The sequence below is a fragment of the Opisthorchis viverrini genome (assembly GCF_000715545.1).
Source record: "Opisthorchis viverrini unplaced genomic scaffold opera_v5_570, whole genome shotgun sequence".
NCBI classification, from domain to species: domain Eukaryota; kingdom Metazoa; phylum Platyhelminthes; class Trematoda; order Opisthorchiida; family Opisthorchiidae; genus Opisthorchis; species Opisthorchis viverrini.
The window spans coordinates 89,281-113,023 of NW_008752225.1; the positions used below are offsets into that span (position 1 = coordinate 89,281).

A 23,743-nucleotide genomic window follows, 5' to 3' on the forward strand; every position below is an offset into this window, starting at 1 on the left:
GTACTTTCATGTGTTGTGCAGTAAGACTGCGTAATCTTCCACGTGTTGGCGGCCGTAGAATGGATACTTCAGTTTCTCTTCAATGTCGTAAACTTTGTTTCATTGATGTCTTATCCGAGTGGCTTGACCAAGTGTGTTAGATGCCTGTTAGTTAGGTACATGGAACGAACTCTGCAAATTCAACTGCATCATACCAGGTGATGAGAAAAAACTATAGGGCGCGTGTATCATCTGTGTGCGTCCCTGATTCAGAATAACAGGGAAATCGGGATTTCCGTCGCATTGAAATAACCCATCCCGTTTGTGCCCTCATGGTTTACTGAAATTTGAGTTATACGTTCGTGTGCTTATCCAAGCAAATTCTATCAATATCTCGTAGACCTGCCCTATTTTGTATGCTAACATTAAACCTTAAGCTTTTGCTGATAAAATTGTGTTAATAAGCCAGAAAATAGTTCGGCAAAACATCTGCTTTAATGATATTCTTAAAGGTAATCTTGCGGGTTCGAAAGTCTTCAACCATGCCCAATTGGTCGAAGTTTTAACCGAAGACAACCGAATTGCCTGTCGGTGTATTGCCCACCCGGACGACGTACCCGTTTTTTGTGGTGTACTTTCAAGAGATTATTACGAAATATCTTGTCACCTTAACGTGCTATTAGTATCTCAGTCCACTTGCAAAGTGTCGCTTCATTGGAAATATTGTCCGCTTGTGCGTGCAGGTTGCACGATTGTTGTATTGAGAAAAATCGTAAGCCAGCAGTTCGCGAACTAATAATCTTGTGTGGTAAAGTGGCGTTGATTATGATATTGTGGGCATCAACTTGCTAATGTATACCGAAATCTTCCTATTTGTACATGTGGATTTTGGAGGGGGAAGATACTCCCATTCTAATTGTTCCAACAGCAAACCTGCTTCCATAAATTTAAATGCTAGATAACCGGAATAGCTTCGAATTCCGCCCAGGAAATTTCAATGTGAGAACATTCTTCCTGTCATGATTTTTCTGCTCGAAAGCGGCAAACGTAGAGCAAACAAAAATACACGGTAGGAAGAATTGCACAAAGAATAGCCATTTTTAAATTCAGCGTTCAATTTAGGCGAAATGCCTTATCTATTTGCCAGGGAATTAAACTGCGTATGATTGCAGTCACAATCAGCTTCACGAAAAATTTGCTTTACGGAAGTGTGGTCTAACAATGGGCGTTTCTTCAGTTCTTGTAAACCGCGATAACAAATATGTTGTGAAGCTACTATACTTCAAAACTCGCAGCATTGGTGTGTGCACTTCTGCAATTGTGTTCATCTTTCCAATAATTTAGCTACAGATTATAATGGCAATAAACTCGATTGATGGGCCTTCAATTATCCATTGAAACTTAGAAGATGGAACTGTGCGGGGATTCTCGTGAGGGCTTCATTATATAAATTAACCTAGTGTATTATGCAATGGAAAAGTTGGAAAGTATAAATAGGCCCAAAAGACGTATACCTTTCTCGTGAGGGCTTCATTATATAAATTAACCTAGTGTATTATGCAATGGAAAAGTTGAAATGTTTAAATAGGCTCAAAAGACGTATACCTTTATTTCAAATTTTAGAGATGAAATACATTTTTGTGACCTTTGTCATCTTTCTTCTATTCGCCAACGACCACCTAAGTAAGAGTACAGGCCGGGTCCCATGCTTTCAAATTTTGCACTTTTAAACACAATGTATATAGACATACCGGTTAACCAGTGTATAAATGAAGGAAAATCTAACCTTAGAGTTTTTAAAGCTACCTACAAACACCGCCTGGCTGCTCTACCCCTAAGGGCATAATGAATAATTGGCCCCGCAAAAGTTTTAGTAACAATGTCTACCTGTTTAGATAAGTGAATTAAATATCTAACGCCGATGCACGTAAAAATATTGAACTGCTTTAAATCCCGCCAAAGTGAATGTTATTGGACGAATCAATCGGCAAATCTTGAAGAACCTTGACACAGATGCCTTCTTGATTGGCGATGTTGGTTCATATCATGTGATTGATCTTGGTCCTTTAGGGAGAGAACTACGCGTTTTGATAAGAGTATATTCATTTCATTAGGCGTTTTACCTCTACGTATTATGCATTTACTATTTGATGATCTACGGCTACAAATATTCCTTTAGTACCTTAATCGTACTGTTAGTACCTTAATCGTACTGAAGGTCAAAGGGAAAAACGAGCTGAAAATTGGTAGTTGCTCGGGTTTAAATGATCCTTTCACGCTGCCAGTGCAGAATGTTTGCCGAAAAGTAGCACTTGGTTCCATTGCAGAAATAAATAACGCTTATTTTAACTATAGAGTGTCTATTTTTGTTCCGAGATTTATTTCAGCTAATGTGTCGAGGAAAAATTGGTAAAGGTTCTACTTTTTACTCACCCTAGAAAAGTTGGAGCTCACTTTCTTGCTGACAGAAAAATTGTGCAGCATGAGCAGATAGTTAAATATTGCATCCTCTCATATACATGCTCCATATCATGCACAGATTTTGGAGGCTAGATATGCGTTTAAATTACTAATATGAATAACTAACTACAGTAGAGAAGTATTATCGTTAAAGTGCACCAGGAAAGTAGCAATATGTTGGCTTTATCCGCGATGAGGTAAAAAACATCGCTGAAGCTTTCTGCAATATATTTTAACGTTGGCTCATCAATGATGTACATTCCTAGAGTTATCAGCTGATTCAAACACCAAAAAACAGTCGATCAGAATCCAAACAAACATGTCATAGATAACAATAGTTGAAACGCCTCATTTTCAGCCCACCTAATAGAACATGGGGAATCTAACCACTTTTGCTTGATTATATTACCTTTTCACACAATAAACGATTGGTTTCAAGCTATTTCGTTATCAGTTTCACACGTGGTCATTTACTGTACACATAATAACTTCATAACATTTCAGCACAAACGGGCACGGCCGAGGAGGAGATAATGAAGGAGCTAACGCAGCTGAAGTGTATGTTAGATTGAATGAATATTGCTCTGTCAATGTGATACTGGTATGTTCCATGGAAAAAAAGTCGATCTGATTGTATTTTTGAGACGAAAATTCCGTTGATCATTTTGCAATGTCATCTGCATCTTCTTTCCCAACAAGATGAAATATTGGTGTTAGGAGAGAGTAAGCTGCGATAAAAAAATTCTGCAGATGAAGAGTAAATTGCTAAATATTTAGTCAAACATTTTTGTCAAATAACGAACAATCACACGTAGGCAGCCAATCAGTCAACAATTACATGTCTTTTTAAGAACGGAGTTGTCGATATGACACCGGATCAGGTAAAAGATATCTTAGAAGGTGTTACGCACATGACACTTGTCTGTACGTCCCCTTGCAGTATCAAACAAATCAGTGATTGCCAAAACTCACAATAAAAAGGTTGTTATATTCGTGGCTGTCGTAGAACAAACAGGCTCACGAATAGAAATTACTCACAGGTACAAAATTGGCAAATAGTAGTTCATCTTCATTTGGACAATCTGAAATTCGAGCCCTGTTCCATGAAAGCATTACGTGAAACGTTTATCTTTGAAACCATTTATAGTTTCAAACAAAACAATATCATTTAACCGGCTAAGAATACTGTGCGTACACATAATATAAGAAGCGTTACATTAGCGGCATATGAGAGACTGCCGTCAGAGACATGGTACATAAGCAAGCATACATCAAACTTCGCAGTTGCCCTTTCGTCCTGTAAGAAGCTGGTGTGCCCTCAGCACTCCTTGATAGGTTTCAAAATGTTATTAGCCTTGAAACCTGGCAGAAGTGTTTCAGCCAGTGAATCAACTTAAATTATACAGAACATGCATGGCATACTTCGGAGAAAAATATGGAAAAATGTTGCGTTTTCCCTTATTATGTTTGCCAAATACAAATGTGCATTTCAGTTTACGAGAATATATATTCTCGATTAACTCAACGTAAGAGTACGTGAGTGCCACAATACAGTATACAGTAGAGCAAACAGGATTCGCACGTACGAATATTTCGCACGTCGTAACAATTAACCTTGCGTTTTTATTGGCGGTTGGATAAACATCAGCTTTACAGCACAAGTTTCAATTTAGTAATCTCATGCCCAGTAGTGATGGTCACGAATTAAGAGAAACAATCAAACACAGATTATGCATGAGGTAAATCGTTATCCAGTCATCACTATGCATGCGGTAAATCGCTATCCAGTCATCTCAAAGCTACAGATATCCATATTATAATAGAAATTACATTGCGTACATCAAAGGTGTGCATCCCTGAAGTGATTTCCGCAACTTTTACGTATTCACAACAGTTCTTTCTGTCTCACTACGTCGCCCCTCAATATGACAGCATTTGAAAGCTAAGTCGCCCGTCAATATGACAGCATTTGAAAGCTCGTAGGAATAAACAGTGGCACGTTTAATTTAAATATTCATACTTCATAATCAGCCAATTGGACATCACCTTGTTTTCACCATTTTCATTTCATGGAGTTCGCTGCCGTTTGGGACAAAGTATCCACTCAGACACTGTTATGGATTCCTGCTTGGTGTAATTGAACACTGATCGCTACTCAGAATTTTGATAAGCAGAAATGAATTTGTTTCTCAAACGAGCCCTAGTTAGCATATTTTCTTTGTCCATTACAGCACTGCGTTATTGATGTTAGCCTGTGATTTGTGTCCACCCAGATCGTCGAGTGCGGAATATTTGATTACACTGCCCACCGATTATCCTGGACGAACAAATCCCTGTGTATACAAGATGCCTGCTTATCTAATTACATTATTTCGGATTGCTGTGCTGACAATTTGCCTACAAAATGGCTCTATTGTATATCCGTAGCCAGGTTTGTAGCTATTTGTTTGCCACACTCTGCGCATAGCTATTCCCGACGTACAATGAATTTACTAGATCATCACTTCATCATCTAGAGAAGCGAACTGGCTAACGAATGCTGAGCTAGGTTCATTTATTTAAAGGAGTAAGTATATTAAACAGTCCGGAGGCTTACCTACTTAATACGGGTTGAGTACAAAGTTGGTCGGTTATACTCACATAAGGGAAATTCGCAAACAGTGGTATTCCGTGATGATTTCAGATTATTTTTCGCTGGACTACCGTCGTCAACTGTACTTTACAAATTTTCCAGACAAATTGTTGTCTCATATGGTGTGCATTGCTGCTTGCCTTTTTTAGGTGACATACAATCGCATTTACAGTCTCTGGGAGGTATGTCTTCCTCAGTTTGCTATGTGTTCTATTTCGATGTATTTAAATGCGGGAAGCGTTTTGTGTTTTTTTGTTTTTCTACGTAAGTGGTGTTTACATATATTTGAAAAACCTATTTTGTTGTCATCAGCGTACTTTTTCGAGCTCCCAAATATTGAGGCACCATCGCAATATTCCCAGTGAATCCATTTCTGCTAGTGCTGGTTGCTGAAGAATCTGGGTAGGTGGCTGCTCAATCCAACGCACTTTTATCCATACGGTTTAACGAATACTAAAACAAATCAGCTTGAGACAATTTATTTTTCATCCATCATGTTTGTTTCTAAATGGGTTCTATTATAACCAATGCACAACACAATGGTAACCCTGCACATTCCAAAACCTGGGGCTTTCTGCTTTCACTGACTGTTATTTTTCAATATGTTACTTTGCCTTGTAAAAACGTAAGAGGATGTATTATTCTAGATGCTAGGAAAGTGGCAATAATGTTGCGTAAGTAACCAGGAGCAAAGGAATTTATCAGCAGCATATTGGTCATTCAGCTCAACTAGGCATACGAGTGATATGAAATTTCGAAAGTATAAAATTCATGGCTGAGGCCAGATATCTCACTTGCAGGCTTGCTCTTCCCTCATACACTTGGGTGAAATACACTCTATTATCGAGATGATTGTGAGCTGTTCCAAAGTTGAGTTTGCACATTTTCCCCCATGATCACATGAGTGGACACATGAACTCTTCTATGAGGTGGATTGCTACACAATTCGTGTCTTTCAAGAGTTGCCGGAAGTTATGGGAACATCATAAACGAGAGATTCAGCTGGGTTCCAGGTGAGTCTCTCGTAACTGAGGGTCGAGTGGTTAAATGACAGAAGAGAAAAAAGGCCATTCATTGGGCACTCAACCGGGCACCAGTTGCTTCAACAGTGGACCGCCCAGCCTAGAACGAAACAAAGCCCGAAATTGATCAAGTAGAATTAGAAGCAAAAATTAGGAGCAAATCTGTAAACACTCTGAAAAGCGTTTATTGTAAAACCTCAGAGCTAAACAAGGCGACAACTTACACACGTTCCCAATTTTTCCCGTCTGTAGCAAAGATAGCAACTTTTTTCAATCACGCCAAGTCTGTGGTTGCACTCCCATTTACGGTTTGCGAAATCTGCATAAAATGAGGAAAGGTTGAGAGGGAAAAAGAGCCAAATTAGTTTGCAAATGAGTGTATATTTGCTAATTTCGTGCAATTTTGTTCCAAGTAGAACAAAATTCGACGGAAACCCGGGGACTGCGCCTACCTGATGAGCCCCAAGAAGGGCAAAACCAGTCGTGGGCTGTCTATTTTCCAGCAGCCTTATGAGTAGTATATTACGAACTAAAAGCATGTTTAACAGCCTCCATGAGTAGTTATTTTAACGCGGAACTAACTTGTACTTCTTGTCGATGCTATGAAATTGAAAAAAATACGTCGCGTAATGTGTCATACTAAATCCACTGCCCTTATCAAATTGTATACTACCGAAGTGGTCTTTAATTTTGATCGAAATTCGGTGATTCAGCAATGACGATCAGGCGTTAACGTTTCGAGTCGTTGCTATGCATGTTTGAGGCGGAAGCGCTTAATCAGTAACAACATTTTAAACAATCATTGTGCGAATAATGCAAGCTATGTTTACCTGAATGCTGTGAATGCTGTGCAATTTTCACGTTGGCGCGTATCTGATGTGCTCGGTTAAATCCCGTAACAGATTCCCAAATGATATAAACACATTTATAAGCATACATCAACAAGGAAAGAGTATTCACTTTTTTATTTCAGTGTGGTGTATTTTCTTGCTAATATTAAAGATTTACAAGAAGTTTGTAGTCAACAAATTTCATAATGGCTCTAGTAGAGTGTAACGCATAGATTCCGTGATACGGAATCATTCCAATACGAATATTGGCTGCAAGAAATAAAAGACAAGGCAACAAGAAAATATAAATCAATTTACACAAACTGTGATCCGTGACATGACCGATTATGAAATTGTAAAATACTTTTATTATTTGTGGCGTCCATTGAGTTTATGTCAAGCGCTCATCCCCTCTGTAAATTATGAATATCATGACATATTTGTACTCATTGAATTCAGAAAAAACTCGCTAAGTTTCTACAGCAATTACAAGGTAGGTACCTTATTAGTAGGATGCTTATTGCATTCGAAATCATTACATGAGTAAGCAATCCGTCTCAATATTAGACTATATTATAAACTGTGCAAAATATTCATGGGTTTGTTTGGTATGTATTGAATCAGTGCCATTATTCCCACCAGGCTCAACTACAGAGGCAATGTTGCTGACTTATAAGAAGAATGATGATCTTTAATAGCGTATTCGCATATTCGACCACCATAGTCACAATCAGCTAGCCAGGGCAGCTAACGAAATGGCGCGATTTTGTCGACTTCGGAAAAATACAGCAAGTTTGATGACACGGTTTTCCATTAGGAACTTGCTTTTGACCATCTTTGGAGTAATGAATCGATTGGCCTTATGTGTTTCGCTGCGACTCCTGAAAGGATATTGCGCCCAAGGAATTTTGGCGCACAGTTTTTCACACCGGGCAATCTTTGTCAAGAAGGTTTCTTCATATAGCCCAAAATGTTTCCTAGGTGGCAACACAAATACTGTATACGGCATTAATGACAATTTACTGTACCTTCGATATCAATCTGTGAACATGCGATGGAATTTTAGACAAACATTTTCGTCGGCATGACGGCTAGAGAAACAGACATCAAAATCTCCGCATTTCAGAAATGATACAAAAAGGGACAAACATTTTCATCGGCATGACGGCTAGAGATACAGACATCAAAATATCCGAATTTCAGAAATGATACAAAAAGGCCTCACTTAAACTCGGACTTTCCAATCACGTCTCACAGTGTTCGGCTATTGTGTCGCCACATGGTTTTGAGTTACAATGGAAATAAATGATTGAAAGATGGAAATTACTTTGAAATTAAAGGGAACTTATGCGGGTCAGTGCAATGCAATCTCCAGCTGCTTGAATTGATTTAACCGCGCGGCAAAAGCGAAAACGTATTTGTATGAGATACTTGTATGTTATACGCAATGTAAGCATAACGGAAGACGTTCAGCTAGTTGTTCAATAATATTTCCCCACAATATTATATATAACCACATATTATATGTATATATAAATATATCTAATCACATATAAGCACTAATTCACAATTTTCATCGACCGAATAAAATTATTTTTCTCCATTTCCCACCGAGTCTGTAACAGCAGCTGGAAAGAAGCTACAAACTACCAGCATTTTTTATAATAATTTAATTCGTTGCAAAGGAGTGCGTGATTACTTTGCCCACCGTCAATCGTTCAGCGTTATATCAAGCGCAACATACAGCTTGCTCCCGATACTGACGGTGTTGAAATTTGTGTCCAAATAATATTGAGTGTGCAGTGGCAGAACGCTTGCAAGCGTAATAGTAATTCTGCGTGAATCAAACATTAAGTAAGAGGTCGCCTGCTACGCATCTCTTACGTTGGTGTCTTTATTTCGCGAGTGGTACGTTGAATGTTTATGCAAAATTCATGACACGTTCACATAAAGGAGATATTATGACAGAGCAGGCTGATAAACCGGAATGCCTTATATAGCTGCGTAGACGCAGTTAGCAATACAATTGCCGCGTTTCGTGTCCCAATTTAGTGAAGTTCACAATTTTCCACTGTGATTTTATTAAATATCTAACCAACGGCTGGTAGTGTATTTAGCTCAACAGCTGTGCGTTTGCATTTTTTTCATTTGCTGACAATCAGGATATTTTATTATTGTTATCCGCAGGTGATGATGAAAGAGACAAAGAGCAGATATCAGGTACCTTCGATTGTTGGATATATTATTGTTGTTGATTGCCTTTTTATGACTGTAAATAGGGAAAATCAAAGGACCCTTGCTCTTTAATGATGCAACGCTTACCACCAGAGCAAGAGATAACATGTTGATGCTCAAAGGAGCAATCTTGAAGACATGGTATACAAATGATCTTCAGGCGTACTGACCACCAAACCAGCACGTTGAATGTTTTTAAGAAAGCGAGCAAGTAGAAACATTGTTCGCACTATAAGACCTTTGAATCTAACGGGGCTTCATTTAGCGATATCTACAAATGTGTAATAATCCTTTTAAAAAATGCAAATTTCCGATAACAGATGGATAGAGACTTTGCCCATGGATTGCCAAAGGATTGCTACGAGTGAGGGCAATTAAAACCATAAATCCGCCGAAAAATACGCTTATCTACCCTAGGTTTACTGTTGTTTGATGAAGAGCTGATAATTTTAGTGAAATATTGAGTCAAAAATGAGTAGATACATTCGGGTTCCTTATCTTATACTCATCAATAACTTACGTTAGTTAATGTGTAGTGATGCGCTCTCTCCTTATTTACGAAAGCAACGTCACTAGCTACATTAATGCAACTGAGAATTATGATTCATTTGCGCTAAAAATCCTGCAATAATTTCATAATTATCTTGGCTACAAATATTGGACAAATACTTAATTAAAGATTACTATTTAATTGCCATGCTGCACATAAACGTAATAATTTCTTGAACTAAACTAGTCTTCGAATAAATAGAATGTGCACTTAACGTAGTACAAGACCAAAAGTAAAGCTGTATATTACACAATCTCTCACAGATTCCTCGGATGCTAGCGGAAAACGAATCCATTTATGTCATTTATGAACAAACCCTCCATTCAACCCACAGGTTTAGAAACCACTTTGAACATACGCGACAACGGCAAAAGCAACTGCCAACAGCTGAAGACCCCGCAAAGTGTAGCTAATGATGGCCAGTAAAATACTCATCGATATCAACAGACAGTCGCAGTTAAAACCCCAGTGAATTCAGACACTCTCTGACTGCGGGAATTCTTTGTGCTCCTTAATGAAATAGTTGAATTTCTTCAATAAATTTTTAACCGTTGCTTCATTTGTTGTAAGCCAATATTTTACGAGTAGATGACTTGTAACGTACTATACTCTGAGGAGCAAGAAATCTTTGTAACTGATGGTAGTATGAAACACTTCGTTGTAATTCTACCTGTGAGAGATTGTTTATTTTAATGCGAGCCAGGTGTTTATCCTGAGAACATCACAAATATCACGCATGTTTTGAAAAACCCAGACTACTTAAAAATTCGTTGGTTATATTGCAGTAATAAAGCTGATTAAAATGAATGCCTGATACAAAACGAACACTCGTGGTCAACCAGTTTATTATAGCAGTAATCTTTTGGTCCAGCTGAGTGTGCAACATTCATATTTTATTGTACGTTTTAAGTGTAACTCAAGGAAATTGGCGCATCATTAGACATGTTTGTCCCGATGATTTAAAATTCAAGGCGTACCTAGACCCCAAAAGACAAAATTTGTTGCGAGAGAGGAGACACGGTCTCGCCGATGTTTGATACTACAATCAGTTGTGCATGTTGACCTCAAATAAAATATGATCATAAGAATCATTCGGTAGTGTAATCACACAAAATAATGACATCATTTCTCGCGATCGGCATTAAGTTTCGGCTAACGTGCGTGCCACAAGTGAGCACGTTGCATCTGCTGTTAAGTGTTTATGAGCGCTTATTTGTGCACGAGACGTTTCCGCGGAAAGAACTCATGTGTGCTTAGGGTCCATTTGCGAGTAGACTATAATTTCATCTGACATATTTGGTTGTCATTAATGCGCGACTTGCGGTAAGTAAGAGATCTCCAAGTACGGAAGGATCTAGTAGCCACTTATGTGATTATTTTCTTGCATTATTTATTCTGTGCTCGTTCATTTGGCATATATTCATCCAACAAATTCCACAGGCCACCAGGGGCCAGCTAAAGGAGTGGCGGCAAGTACGATTATCCTTTGAAATATTTTATGTTGCGGAAGAAAAATAAATTGTTAAGTGTGACAACTTTTTGATAACAGCAAAAATTGTAAAAGCGATTCAATGATTACAAATACCTCTGTGTGGTATCGCTCCGCAAAATCTATCGCAGCAGCAAATGAAGGACAAGTGACGAACGGCAGAGAATAGGCCTGGCAAATGAAGCTCAAAGTTTCTGAAATAATTCTACAGACATTTTACTCGGGAATTTGCCGCTTTCGCAAACAACACTCTCGTTACTAAAGGTCCACTTCTACGTTCTTCTCAATCCGGAATTTGTAATGAGAAAGAGATTTGAGTTTTGTTGCAGGTACATATCATAACATCGGTGATATTGTCTAATAGATTGAGTTAAAGGGTTCAATTGGCGTTTGGCAATAATGTGATTCACATTTTGCGTGAATCAGGACCGCGGAAATCACAAACGCCAAAATGCTGTTTTTAAAATATTGTCAACTTACGAATACTATGACTCTATAATATGCATGTGATAAAGCTATACCCAACACGTATTCGTACGACCCAAAAAAAATTGATATGTATGCTGGTCCGTCAGTTTGGTTGGGCCCGTCTTTCTGTTGAATACATAATCATTAGAATATAGCCCTCTTATTCAAACCATGTTTAAATCGATAATTTTCATAAATCACACAGTCATACGGCAGGACTTTTTAGAATTTTAACACAATAATTTCTCCAACGTCTGCTTGCGCGGCGAAACCCTAGAAGCGTATACAGCGCAATGAATTACTGCTAGTTTCTTCTCGTGTATCGCAATAATTGTTCGGAAATACACCAAGCGTTCTTGGAGAAGTTCTAGAATCCGTTTTTACATGACAATGAGACTTGCGAAGCATACAAATAAGTTAACTAACAGGGTGCTTTTTCAGGAAACTTTATACGATGGAATTACTGCATGCCAACTCATACTACAAGATCTTGGCAACGTTTGTTCCACCCAAGCGCAAAAGTTCTTGCACTCTTCTGTAGCTTTTCGTTGACATTTTATATATATTGTCCTACTGGTTTGCAAAATAAAATACGTTTTATTTAAAATTTCCGGGTGGAATCAGGTGGATTACTTTATTTGCCTTAATTCGAAGTGTCGGACATTCTGTATTCTTGAATGTAGGGGCATTACCGTTCTGACTGTGAAGTCTGAATTTCAGCCCTCTGAAATCAGAATCGGCTAGCGGGTGAAGACCATTATTAAGGGACCGTCCTACTGTGGTATTTCTTCATCTTTTCGCGGCCTGCACTTGGTGAAACCAATAAGGTCGGATAATGCAGACCGACAAAGTTCTGAGTCAGATTACTAGAAGCTTGTACAAAAAACTGGGAGAACTACTCTTGTGGGAGGGGACGGCGTAAAGGCGTATTAGTTTCCTTACGGTTCATGTAAAATATTTTGACATAGACATTGTGAATTTTACCTAAAAATGGGTTTTTAATTAGCCGTTTTTATTACACAAGACGCTGAACACCATCCTAATAGTCAACTTCAACCATAAAATTTCCACACACAGAGCACAACCTAACGCCAATATCTGATAAAAATGCGAACAATTATACGGATTTAGCTGTTGCTCACTGAGCACGACAAAGCACGTCAAAATCTTAATGTAATCCGTGAACTTTTCAAAACCTTGTAATAAGCGGCGAAGCACCTGCTGCATCTCAATAGGTCCACGTGAAATAAGTGGGCATATATCAAGAAATTAGCGGGCCATGTGTTTAAGGTCAGGTCGTATTTTAATGGATCCACGTCACCGTAGTGTGGTAAACAGATTATTCACAATATTATGTTAGCCCGAAAATTTGGAAACTTAGCAATGTATACCAGCGGTATTTTGGAGCAATCTGTCCTGTCTCCATGCGGGAATAAGAGGAATCTACACCGGCTGAGTTGGTTATATAACATGCGACTTATGAGGCATGCATCAGGTAATGTGCAATGTTCGCAGCAGAGTCAAAAATGACAGTAAACCCCACACAGTATACTATGCATTTAACTGAATTGTACATTAACTAATGACTGATTTGGTTTTCCCCCCACGAACTCTCGTTTTCAGGCACAAGTGAGCAGTTCAAGGCTGATTAGCCCAAGATATCAGCATGCATAATCCCAGATCTCACTTGATGCATGCGACCAGCTGTTGATCAAGTCTTAGCATCAGGATGACTGACATAACTGTTGAAGTTTTGTGTACTTTCTGTTTATCAGCATCACGATGAATGCGTGACAATTTTCATCGCGGGTACTCATTTGGTAGTAGTTTGAATAAAGTTTCAGCCTCTTGGCAGGACTCCTCTGGAGCTTCCGACCCACAGTTCACAAAAAGCGCGACAACAACAATGGATAATATAAACAGTTTGTTGACCGGAAGAGGAGAGATACCCACACGGCTCATACGTTATCATAACTCGTTTACGAACGACTATATCTCTGCATGCAGAACATCATTGTGCAATGACAAGGAAGACCTCAAATTATTCCAATTAGCTTGGACCCCATGCCCGAACTTGTATAATTATTTGTTTTTATTGGTTTCCTCATTTTGCAAAACCTGAACCACTAATAAACTACCAAAAGTTGACATCAATGTTTAGGAAAACGAGACAAAATCGGTCAAGTTCCAAAACTACAAACCAAAGAAATCAGAAGGTAATCCAAAACAGCATTTGCAAGTGGGTTTGTGGTCTGAAGTGAATATCATGACGAGGTTCCCGTTGAATTTGATCGACGAAGCTTTTTAGGTTCTGAGCAAAGAAAATTTCTTGGGGATGCCGCCGACCACGCACACATGAAACTCCCAAAATCCGCTATGGAGAAGCAAGACTAGTGAACCAAATTGTGCTGGATGTTGGCGAAACTGTCAATATGAGAGAAAAATCAATTGGCCAATACTGCTATTTGCACACTGGAACGTTGCTAAAACCGTACAAGAGTGTCAAAGTATTCATTCCTGTTACAAAACAACATCCAAACAGAGCGGAAATGGCCTCGGTGGATGATGTCATGTATGGTCCAGTGGAATGCATATTAGCGCGCAAATGTTTCTTCGGTTGTTCATGCGGACACCCTTCACATCAAATCTATTGGCCGTTAAAATCGTCAGCGGTATAAGGCGATATCTAGTCTACCAGAATTGTCCTCAGTGGGCAAATTTGAATTTTGGCAACGATCGTTAAAATGCACTACGATCTGAATGTTTGGGATATCTAGAAAGGCCCATGGTTAGGTATTTTGAACTCGGTTGACGGCCTGGACCTGACGCTTGGATTTTTTCCATAAACGAAGCAAAATTAGGCATTTTTCCCAACATTTGCATTTTGATCACATGATTGACTGCAATGTCAAGCGTAATACATTGATTCAGGAATTAGTAAGACAAAATGTAATATGTTCACTCGCCGTTCGTCTGACGATATCGTGATATTCCTCTCAAATTAGCAATTTGCTGCTTAGTTTCAGTAAATTGTAAAAGGCATGCCAAAACGTTTGGCTGAGTGATGCAGATGATTTAGAATGCGTTTCATTTTTCAAGCATCCGAATAATAAATGATGAAATTTTTAGCATATTTGATGTCAGTTGAAGAGTATTCTGAGGCTAAGCAGGTAAGCAGTTAGATTTCAAGTGGACAATTCCATGAAAAAATTTTAAATAAGCCAGGCTTGCCTAACAGCACTGTACATGTAGAACCAGAAGTAAGTTCATCGTATACCCATTCGCCGGCACTGAGTTTTGCCTCATTAGAGACATAAACCTGGAACCTAAAATTGCCAGGTCAGGAAAAACAACCAACGTGTGAATTTAGAGACGTTAGCGATTCTCAAGCGCAAATTGATGCTTAAGTAAACCTCAGACACAGAAACTGCCATGCTGATAACATGAGGTTTTTTGCATTAAGATTTTGCGCCCTTTTGGAAAATGGGACAAGGGCCGAGTAGACCCACCCGATTAGTTCCTGCTTTTGTTCTAAATGTTCTACAATATGGTTATAATGCTGCTCCCTTTGACTTTACCACGTTTATTCTAGAGCTCGTAACATAGACTACCTACACGAAGTGCTTTTTAGCGCCTGTGCAATAATATGTCACGCTGAGTTTCTGTTGGTATTGGTAAAATCAGAACGACCTTACTATAAGCTTCGATTTATTACCTGTTACACCGATTGCCCATTGATTGACTGGCACCTACCTTACTTTGAGCGGAGAGTTAAACTAGCCGAAAAGAGTGCATGTCTTTCAAGCAGTGGTTGGCATTTTCATCTGCTCAGCCTTAATAAAGCTAGTGATATTCAGGTGATCTGCGTAATCTCTAGTTGCCATTATTGCCTTTGGATACGAAATAGGATCTGCCTATCTAGAAGTAGTGCAGTGTTCAGTCCTCAGAATAGGATGAATTGGAAAGTCAGTTCTCAGAACTAACCGCATTACTTCATTACCGCACTTACATTCAATCTTCACGACATCTTAGTTATACGCCTGTAAGCTCCCAGTATAGCTGGATGTGCAAACTCTGCAGGGTCAAATCTTTTGCCCTTATATGTCACCGTTCGAAGAAATCTAGGTATCTCAATTTCCTTGCACAATCCAACGATGGGGAGAAGCTTTGATGGTTCTTGGGTGATATTGCAGACAAATTATTGGAAGTTTAACAGAGAAATTTTTCTAAGTATGTCGGCATAACCATGCACCTTTCTATCACGTCGGTCGACCAAAATCAAGACCCTAATCGAGTTAAGTAAGAGGGTGAAGAAATGGACAAAATCGTAACAAGCGTCAAACATTTTTCAAAAAATTTCTCATCTCACCGACAAATTTTTCGCATAAAAGAATGTAAATCTGAACACATTTTACTGAGTCCATTGAGCGATGCATCATTTCTCTTGTTAGCAAAGTCTTCATGTCCGAAAGTCAAAATTTTTAAAATTTGGTTTATTCAGAAATTTGACGGAACATAAGATACAAATAAAATTCTACATTCAAAGATATTGCAGATATCAAGCACACCTGCAAAGTAATGCGAACATAAAAAACTAATTAAACTACCTTGCTTGCCAGGCCGAATAGTAAACGCAGCGATATGGCAATATTTATGGAGGTTAAATTTAATAAAATTAATTTCATATCTGTTCCCTCAGCTACCAACAACTTGAAGCCCATGCAAAGAAATGTTGGCCTGCCATCTTGCTATGGCTCAGAAACGCTGTCTAAATACCTTTTAAGATTTGAAAACTTTTTGACAACATAAAACTCCCTAGATGTGCAGGTCCTTGTAGCCAATTCACCAATGTCTGTTTAGCAGTAATGTGGTTGGTTCAAACCTAAGAAAATTAACCTTACAATTTAAGCTCACCCTTGCAAATTTACGTCGTACATCGGCAGAGCAACATCTTATAAGAAATGACCCTCAACCCATTGCTTGCTTTTGTCGCACATTTTTATACGCTAGGCTTGGTGCCTCTCTGCATCTCTTAGAATACAATTTCTACGGGTGCTATTAACAAACCGAAACATAAGCTAAAATTATTGGTTATATTTGAAGAACCATTGTGGTCTTTTCTGTTTCGTTAAACGTATAAGTCGGCTAACCAACTCAGGATTGTCGATGGTTCTAGGGAAAGGCACAAATAATTCGTTTGTCCTAATTTATGAGTTATTGGTGATCCTGGTTTAAAAAACTGTCCAACTGGGACGAATGACAGTCTATACTACATGAGTGACTAGATTATCAACACACGCTGTCATTGAATTTTTTTTCGCGGAACCGGCAAACAAATAGCCTACAGCATGTACGCTTGCATAGGCTTGAATAGTTTTCTTTTCCATTTCTTTAGTACAACGATTCCTGCCACGAACATGTCTATGTCGTACAGACAACTATGCTGCTGTACCATATGCACGGTTTTCTTTTCGAACCAATCCGTGGGGTGCTTTTTTGAGAATTGTTTTTAGCACATGGGTTGACTTTGTGCCTGGATTACTTAATAATATGAGTTTTGTAATCAGGAAACGCACCATTCAGGTAGAATTGCGTCCCCGCTTGAAAAGGCTTAGTAACACAAATCGTGTTAATCACCTTTAGTACACAACAATTGACATTATTTTTCAACCAATCTACACATAATGTTTTGGACAGCTTATCGCCTAGATACGACAACAGTGAAAGTCTTGTGATTAAAATCATGTTGAAAAGTCCGCTAAAGGCTTTTCGCTTCACTGTTCTATGCCTAATTAAAATACAAGGTGGGCGATCATTTCAAAACCACATAGACCCATCTATGGATTAGGCTCGACCCTTGAACGGAAATTTGGTTCTGTTCAAACAACATTGAAAAGCGAGCCTTCTACTGTAACAATCTTTAGTTGACGTCCAAAACCCGTTATTATGAATACGTCGACCCCGCTGTGTGGTAACTGCAGTATGAACTGAGTAGATCCCACGCACCAAAATGCACATCTCGCGCTCCAAACTGATTTTGTTGCAATGGTCATCTTCTGAGAATATTGCTTTGAACATCTGGCTCTGTAAATGATGGTCTGCGCAAACCAAACCGCCAATCGCCTCCCCACCAAATAGTTACTACATGCTCATTAAACTAAAGACCGTATGATGGAAGGCCGTGACGTCCACGTTTTGTTTAAAATACCCATTACTACGCAGTCTTCGACAGAGTCTGCCCGTAAAATCACTAGTATTATTTATACTAATGATGGAACATGCGTTTGGCTGTGAGGTGATAAAAATTCTCTGCGAATCTGATCAACGCTGAACACAAGCACACAAAGTTTTATTCACAATCTCTTTAGACAAGCCATGTTCAATGCACCAATGTACCAATGCATCCATTTTACCCACTGTTGCACAACCAAGTTGCATGGTGTTTTGTGAATTTCAGCACATAGGTGACTGAATCTATAATTTGTTTACACAGCTGGAGTCAGTTGACGATACTGCTAAAGCCACAGATGAATCCCATGGAAGAATAATAGAAATACGATTACCGGAAAACCCCGGATTTGCGTAAAACTTCACCCAAATAATGAAACTACCGGTCCAAGTGGACGACTTGCGTTGGATCTTTATACACTCAAGTTCAAACAGTTGCACGTTATTCAGGGTTCTACGCTTGCTAGAATGTGTCAAAATTAAGTACACATTATTCTGGTACCGAAATTTTTCTATTGAATATAACTTTTGAAGGTTCATCTACCCAAACAAAATCATTAGCTAATGCATAGTTGGGTATGCTCCGCTACTACGGTTATTGAACCACAACGGATTCCGAGAAAACCTACGTCTGTCAAACGTGGAGCGCGGTGTCATCGGACAATTAAGCGTCGCGTGCAATTCTTCTTAAACTTTGAAACTACGAGGCTCCAGCTTCATCATTGCGGCAGCCTCCAGCCTAATTGTTGATTAGCCCATCCCATCTAAACCTGGAGGCAAGGCCAAACACAACATGAGCGTTCATGAATATCTTACACACATTTGCTTAACGCCAGTGAGCTGAAAGGCCTCATAAACACAAAAACGATGGCTTTGTTTAAGCTACAACTCCCCGGACCAAAATCTACTTGCTGAAATTAATGAATCGAAATGAATATTCCCTGCCAGTGCTATTGAACGGAAAAAGGGATCGAAAAAATTCAGTAATATCACATGACGTACATATAGTCCGCAGTGGCCAACGCACCAAACAAAACGTGCTGACTGCAAATCTTCAAAAAAGAACGAACTGTGCTACTGAATATATAGCACGGCCTGAGCTAGAAGCGGTAATTAATTGAAGAAATGCCTTCCCAATCAAGAAAGCTCCCAGAGTTCCCGATCCACTCGCCCTGCAAACGACTGGCAGACATCAAAATGACGAAGAGAAGAGGACGAAGAACACACTCAGGGCTTTTAGGGGTGCTCGCATTCGAACTTGGGGTAGATTTGATAAATCTGACAATTTCATTGCTGACGCAACTTTTTTCGCTCTTAGCTCCGGTTGTGAAAGAAGTATTTTGCAAGTCCTTGGTCGTGCCCCCACGAAATCCTTCACTACAGTCGCATTTAAAAAAACTGGCTCACATCGGACGCGTCTGACATGGACTCCTACCTTATTTTCCGAGCTGGCTAGACCGGGACTAAGGTGGGTTGTGTTGTCCTATTCTCGAAAGCCCCAGTACGTACCTCGATTTACCTGTGGGATAAAATTGCCGGACCATACGTGGTTCACATTCCATTCAACGTCTTCTAGGTGGGATCAGTCCTATTCTTTACAACAGTGGCTATCTTTTCCCCTCAACTCTTGCAACATGCTTATCGTCGCAACCACTAAAAGGGCGTAGATAAGCTAACGAGTGGTGGCTAAGTGCTGGCTGTTGCTTTCGTTTGCTAACCAGCCACGAACCCGGTTCCACAATACTGAACTCTTAACTTTTGATTTGCAGATTTTTGCTGACCGCTTTGTGTAATACAGAGAAGAAAAGCAAACATTCCCCTCAATAAATCAAGCAATCCATCGGACGGAAACGTTTTCACCGTGAAGTTCGCGGCGAAATTTGGGAATGAGATTATTTTTAAAAATGACTTCTCCATGAGATACAAAAAATAGCCGATGCGGAAACGCTGTTAACCAGGAATCCGTCAACAAACATACTAAATTAGCCTGCATCATTATAGCTTGTCCGAAAATTCGTTATCGTTATCCTTATCCAATTACACGAGATCTTGCCTAAGAACCAATCCCAAGCATTTCACTTCAGAGTGGTAAAACGGGAACCCACGATTCCTTACATTTTAGTATTCGAATTTAATATACAGAAATAAACAGCCCTGTGTACCGCTACGGCATCACATCGTAACTCGGTAAGACATAAATATCAGCAGCAACAAACTCTCCTGACCTCATTGGATAGAATGTACTTTGCTTATCTGCCAACAACTTGATATCATCAGCGCAACATGCGACAGTCCAGAATAGATTTGTGTAACGCACCTCCATTTACCCAAGACAAACAAAAAGTTACTTTACTAGTGTATTGGTTTGCGTCACACGCGTACATTGGCTTGAATACCATGGGATTTGAGGGGAAACTCTACGTTTGATAAACACGATTTTGTCAAACTGGAAGTTTTCTGCATCGGTCTTCTTTGTGGTTTTCCATGGCCGCACAGAGCCTAGTGGTCAATTTGATGGACAATAAAAACAGTTCGCGTGCGCTCTTGATGCGCGCGACCGCACTTAACGGAGCAACACGCAAGCTTCGCTGGATATCAATGGATGCTTGCTAATCCAATGAACACGTGAAGTTTTCTGAGGGGCCTGCTGGGTACACATCATTACTAGTTTACTCTATGAAATCTGCAGGGGTCACAACTGCGTCAGTTGTTTAACAAGCTGTTTGCAGAGTGAAAGTCTTAGGATAGCAAACAACGTCAGACAGGAAATTAGTAGAGAATTCTCAACTCGCAGGGCATCGTATATATGCTTGCAAGAAACTGAATATCGAACTCTTCAGACGTTGGACTGAACGTGACAATCGATTGTCTTGCGTGCCATCCGGGCCATTGATAAGTTTAATTCATTAAGATGAGGAGCTCGGACACAATGGAAAAAGAAAGAAGTTTAGTTAAATGTTAATTTTTATAACTAAATACAAAGGTGCCCATTCTAGTGCCGGTTCGCGCACGAGTTCCCAGAGGTCCACGTAATTTAAAATCAAGAGCAGGTTAGTTATGATGGCGATTGCTAACACAACTTGCATATGGAAGGGAAATTCGTACCGCTATTTAGAATTTAATCATTTCAACGGAACCGAACGTGTTTCAGTAATGCTATGAGTTTCAAGAGGCTTATGAGGAGTGATGTGGGCAATACGGTTTTTAATACATTGTTGTGTGAATATTCAGGCTCGTGTTTTGCTTCACTACACGCCGAACAAAAAGTGCATTGCCTTCTAGCCGTTTGGATTTAAGGCAAGTGTGACAAATCTATTACATACAAGCTACAACACCCTTATACTTGTGCACGATGGTGAACAACCTTTACAACTCACGTGCAGTAAGCGTGGGACTAACGGAATACCGTCCAACACAACCGCAACCCCATCCCTACGCACCACTACGCTTACTGTGATGCTTTATGATGCCACGTCGTTTGTCATTGGAACGTTTGCTACCAAACTACTCAGCTCATCGAACAGACAATCGGCAAAATAACCGTACATTTGATTAAATCACCACATGACAAGGTGAAAATTGAGAACTTATAAACCACTTTTTCTTTCCAAATGCTATGATGACAATGGAATGTACTTGATAACCTATACCTATCTAGGGTGACGGATTCCATTTCTTCAAATTATTTTTAAGCCTACGCACCACTACGCTTATTGTGATGCTTTATGATGCCACGTCGTTTGTCATTGAAACGTTTGCTACCAAACTACTCAGCTCATCGAACAGACAATCGGCAAAATAACCGTACATTTGATTAAATTACCACATGACGAGGTGAAAATTGAGAACTTATGAACCACTTTTTCTTTCCAAATGCTATCATGACAATGGAATATACTTGATAACCTATGCCTATTTAGGCTGACGGATTCCATTTCTTCGAATTATTTTTAAGAGGACGATGCTACAATGCAGACTAACCCTCAATGGCCGGTACAATCTGCTCCATCAGAACAACACTAGTAGTTGAATATTTGAATGCGAAATGCCCGTTTTCACAATTGCAAACAGATTATGATGCGTACGCGACCTTCATCTGTTGTTGCCACGACTGACACGATTTGAGAAAATGTTTAACTATCTTAAAGTATCTTCCGTTCGCAAATTAACTCATCATACTGACGGAACATTGGAGTGGTAGTGTAACATGTTATCAAGATCCTCATAGGTTTTGGGTGGGTAAACGCATAAACAACACTAGCATAAAACCAAATGACGTGTAACACTGCCGAACTACTCTCCCATAGACAATTATACAATTTTCGGTTTGTTCAGACGGCCGCATTCTCAGTCGTATTACTGATGGTTTCCATGGGTTTGTGTGGAGCCAGTTTTTCGGACCCGACATTGTGTGGCTATAAAACCCGTGTTGGCCACCGCGCCATGCCCGTTGATACTCTATGAAGATTGCAAAACAATTCCAGTACATGGTGCCTAATTACAAATTTTTGGCCTAGTAATAACTTGAAGCTGCTGAGCTCCATGACTGAACACTCAAACGCAATCCAAGATAACTGTACCAATTATCAGGGATTAAATGTAGACCTTGAAATTTATTGCCGTTAGTGGTCCTCTTGTTTCATGCTCACCTTTAAATACTGTACCACAAAATTTTAAACATGGATATAATCGTTAGAGCTAATAAAGGATACGCAAATTTCGATCACCTAACCTCGTTTTACCATCACGCTTTTTTCACAAAGAATTAAGTAACCTCCCAAAGTTTTTCAAGGAATATTATGAGTATCATGAATAGTATGATCTAAACATCTAGTTAGCATGTCTTACCTTGAAGCGCTTGAAATTCATTTTATGGTACGTTAGTATATAAAGCTATCTGACGGTTTTACAGACAACATATGTCTTAGTGCAGGATTTGCCCCTTCCTGTCTCAACTTCAACAGGACGCTGGCCCAGAAATACGAATTGAGAAAGGAAGACTGCGTTTCTTTCGAGCTGTATGAGTAAGTGAAGAATAACGCCAAAAAGAAAGAATTGTCAGAAAAATGTTCGTGTTTGTCGCGCAAAAGAAATATAGCAAACCAAAGTATTTCCAGGTGGTGACACAATAGTCGCTTGATCCTGCTTTACTCAGATTTGAATTGGCGTTTATTATGTTGTAGATGCCACCCAGATTTCTGTAACGCCACACCAATGTGCACAGACGAAATTCTAATTCCTCAAATGCGTCAACTTCACCTGATTCCTGGCTGTATCATCCACTGCGTCAAAGAATTCCGAATGAAAATCAGATTGAACAAAACTAACGAACAGAAAAAGTTATCCACTGTTATTATGTGCTTTGCAGTAGCCAAAGAAAATTTAATCAGTTGTGGCTCCCTTTTTTGGAGCATAGTTTGATTGTACATTAATCTTGTACATCATAAAACCGAGTGTTGTTGCGACCTAGGGTATTTTGACATCTAAACAATTGTACCAACGGGTCACTTTATTTTCGCCTTACGAAAATGGTGATTTCCCTTTTAAGACGAAAAATTGGTTTGAGCTCCATCGTTGTTCAGCTACCCATATTATACTTATGGTTTATTTCTTAGCACGACATGCTTGTTCAGTTTGACGCAGACATTAGAGCCAAAATACCGTTCGTCACAATATCAAAGTAAGTGATCAATTTTAACTCTGTCAATATTATATGAGACAACATCGCCATTAGCCTCTGGTTAATCAATATATCCAAAATACTCACGAGATCTGTTAGCTATATGACTACGTTCATATTTGTTGCATATTTGAAGCCTGATTGGTTGATATTTTCGTCTTCTGATTAGG

The 23,743-nt window shown here is 39.3% G+C and overlaps 1 protein-coding gene across 1 annotated transcript in view; it reads left to right on the forward strand.

Annotated features, from left to right (window-relative positions):
- The window catches only part of T265_15516 (hypothetical protein), a gene marked incomplete at both ends in the record, with an annotated part of 146,781 nt that overhangs the window by 82,922 nt on the left and 40,116 nt on the right, over positions 1 to 23,743 (forward strand). The window contains one exon of the mRNA XM_009178466.1: positions 23,509 to 23,573. Within this exon, the coding sequence (XP_009176730.1) occupies positions 23,509 to 23,573 (65 nt within the window). The remainder of the gene's footprint in view (positions 1 to 23,508; positions 23,574 to 23,743) is intronic.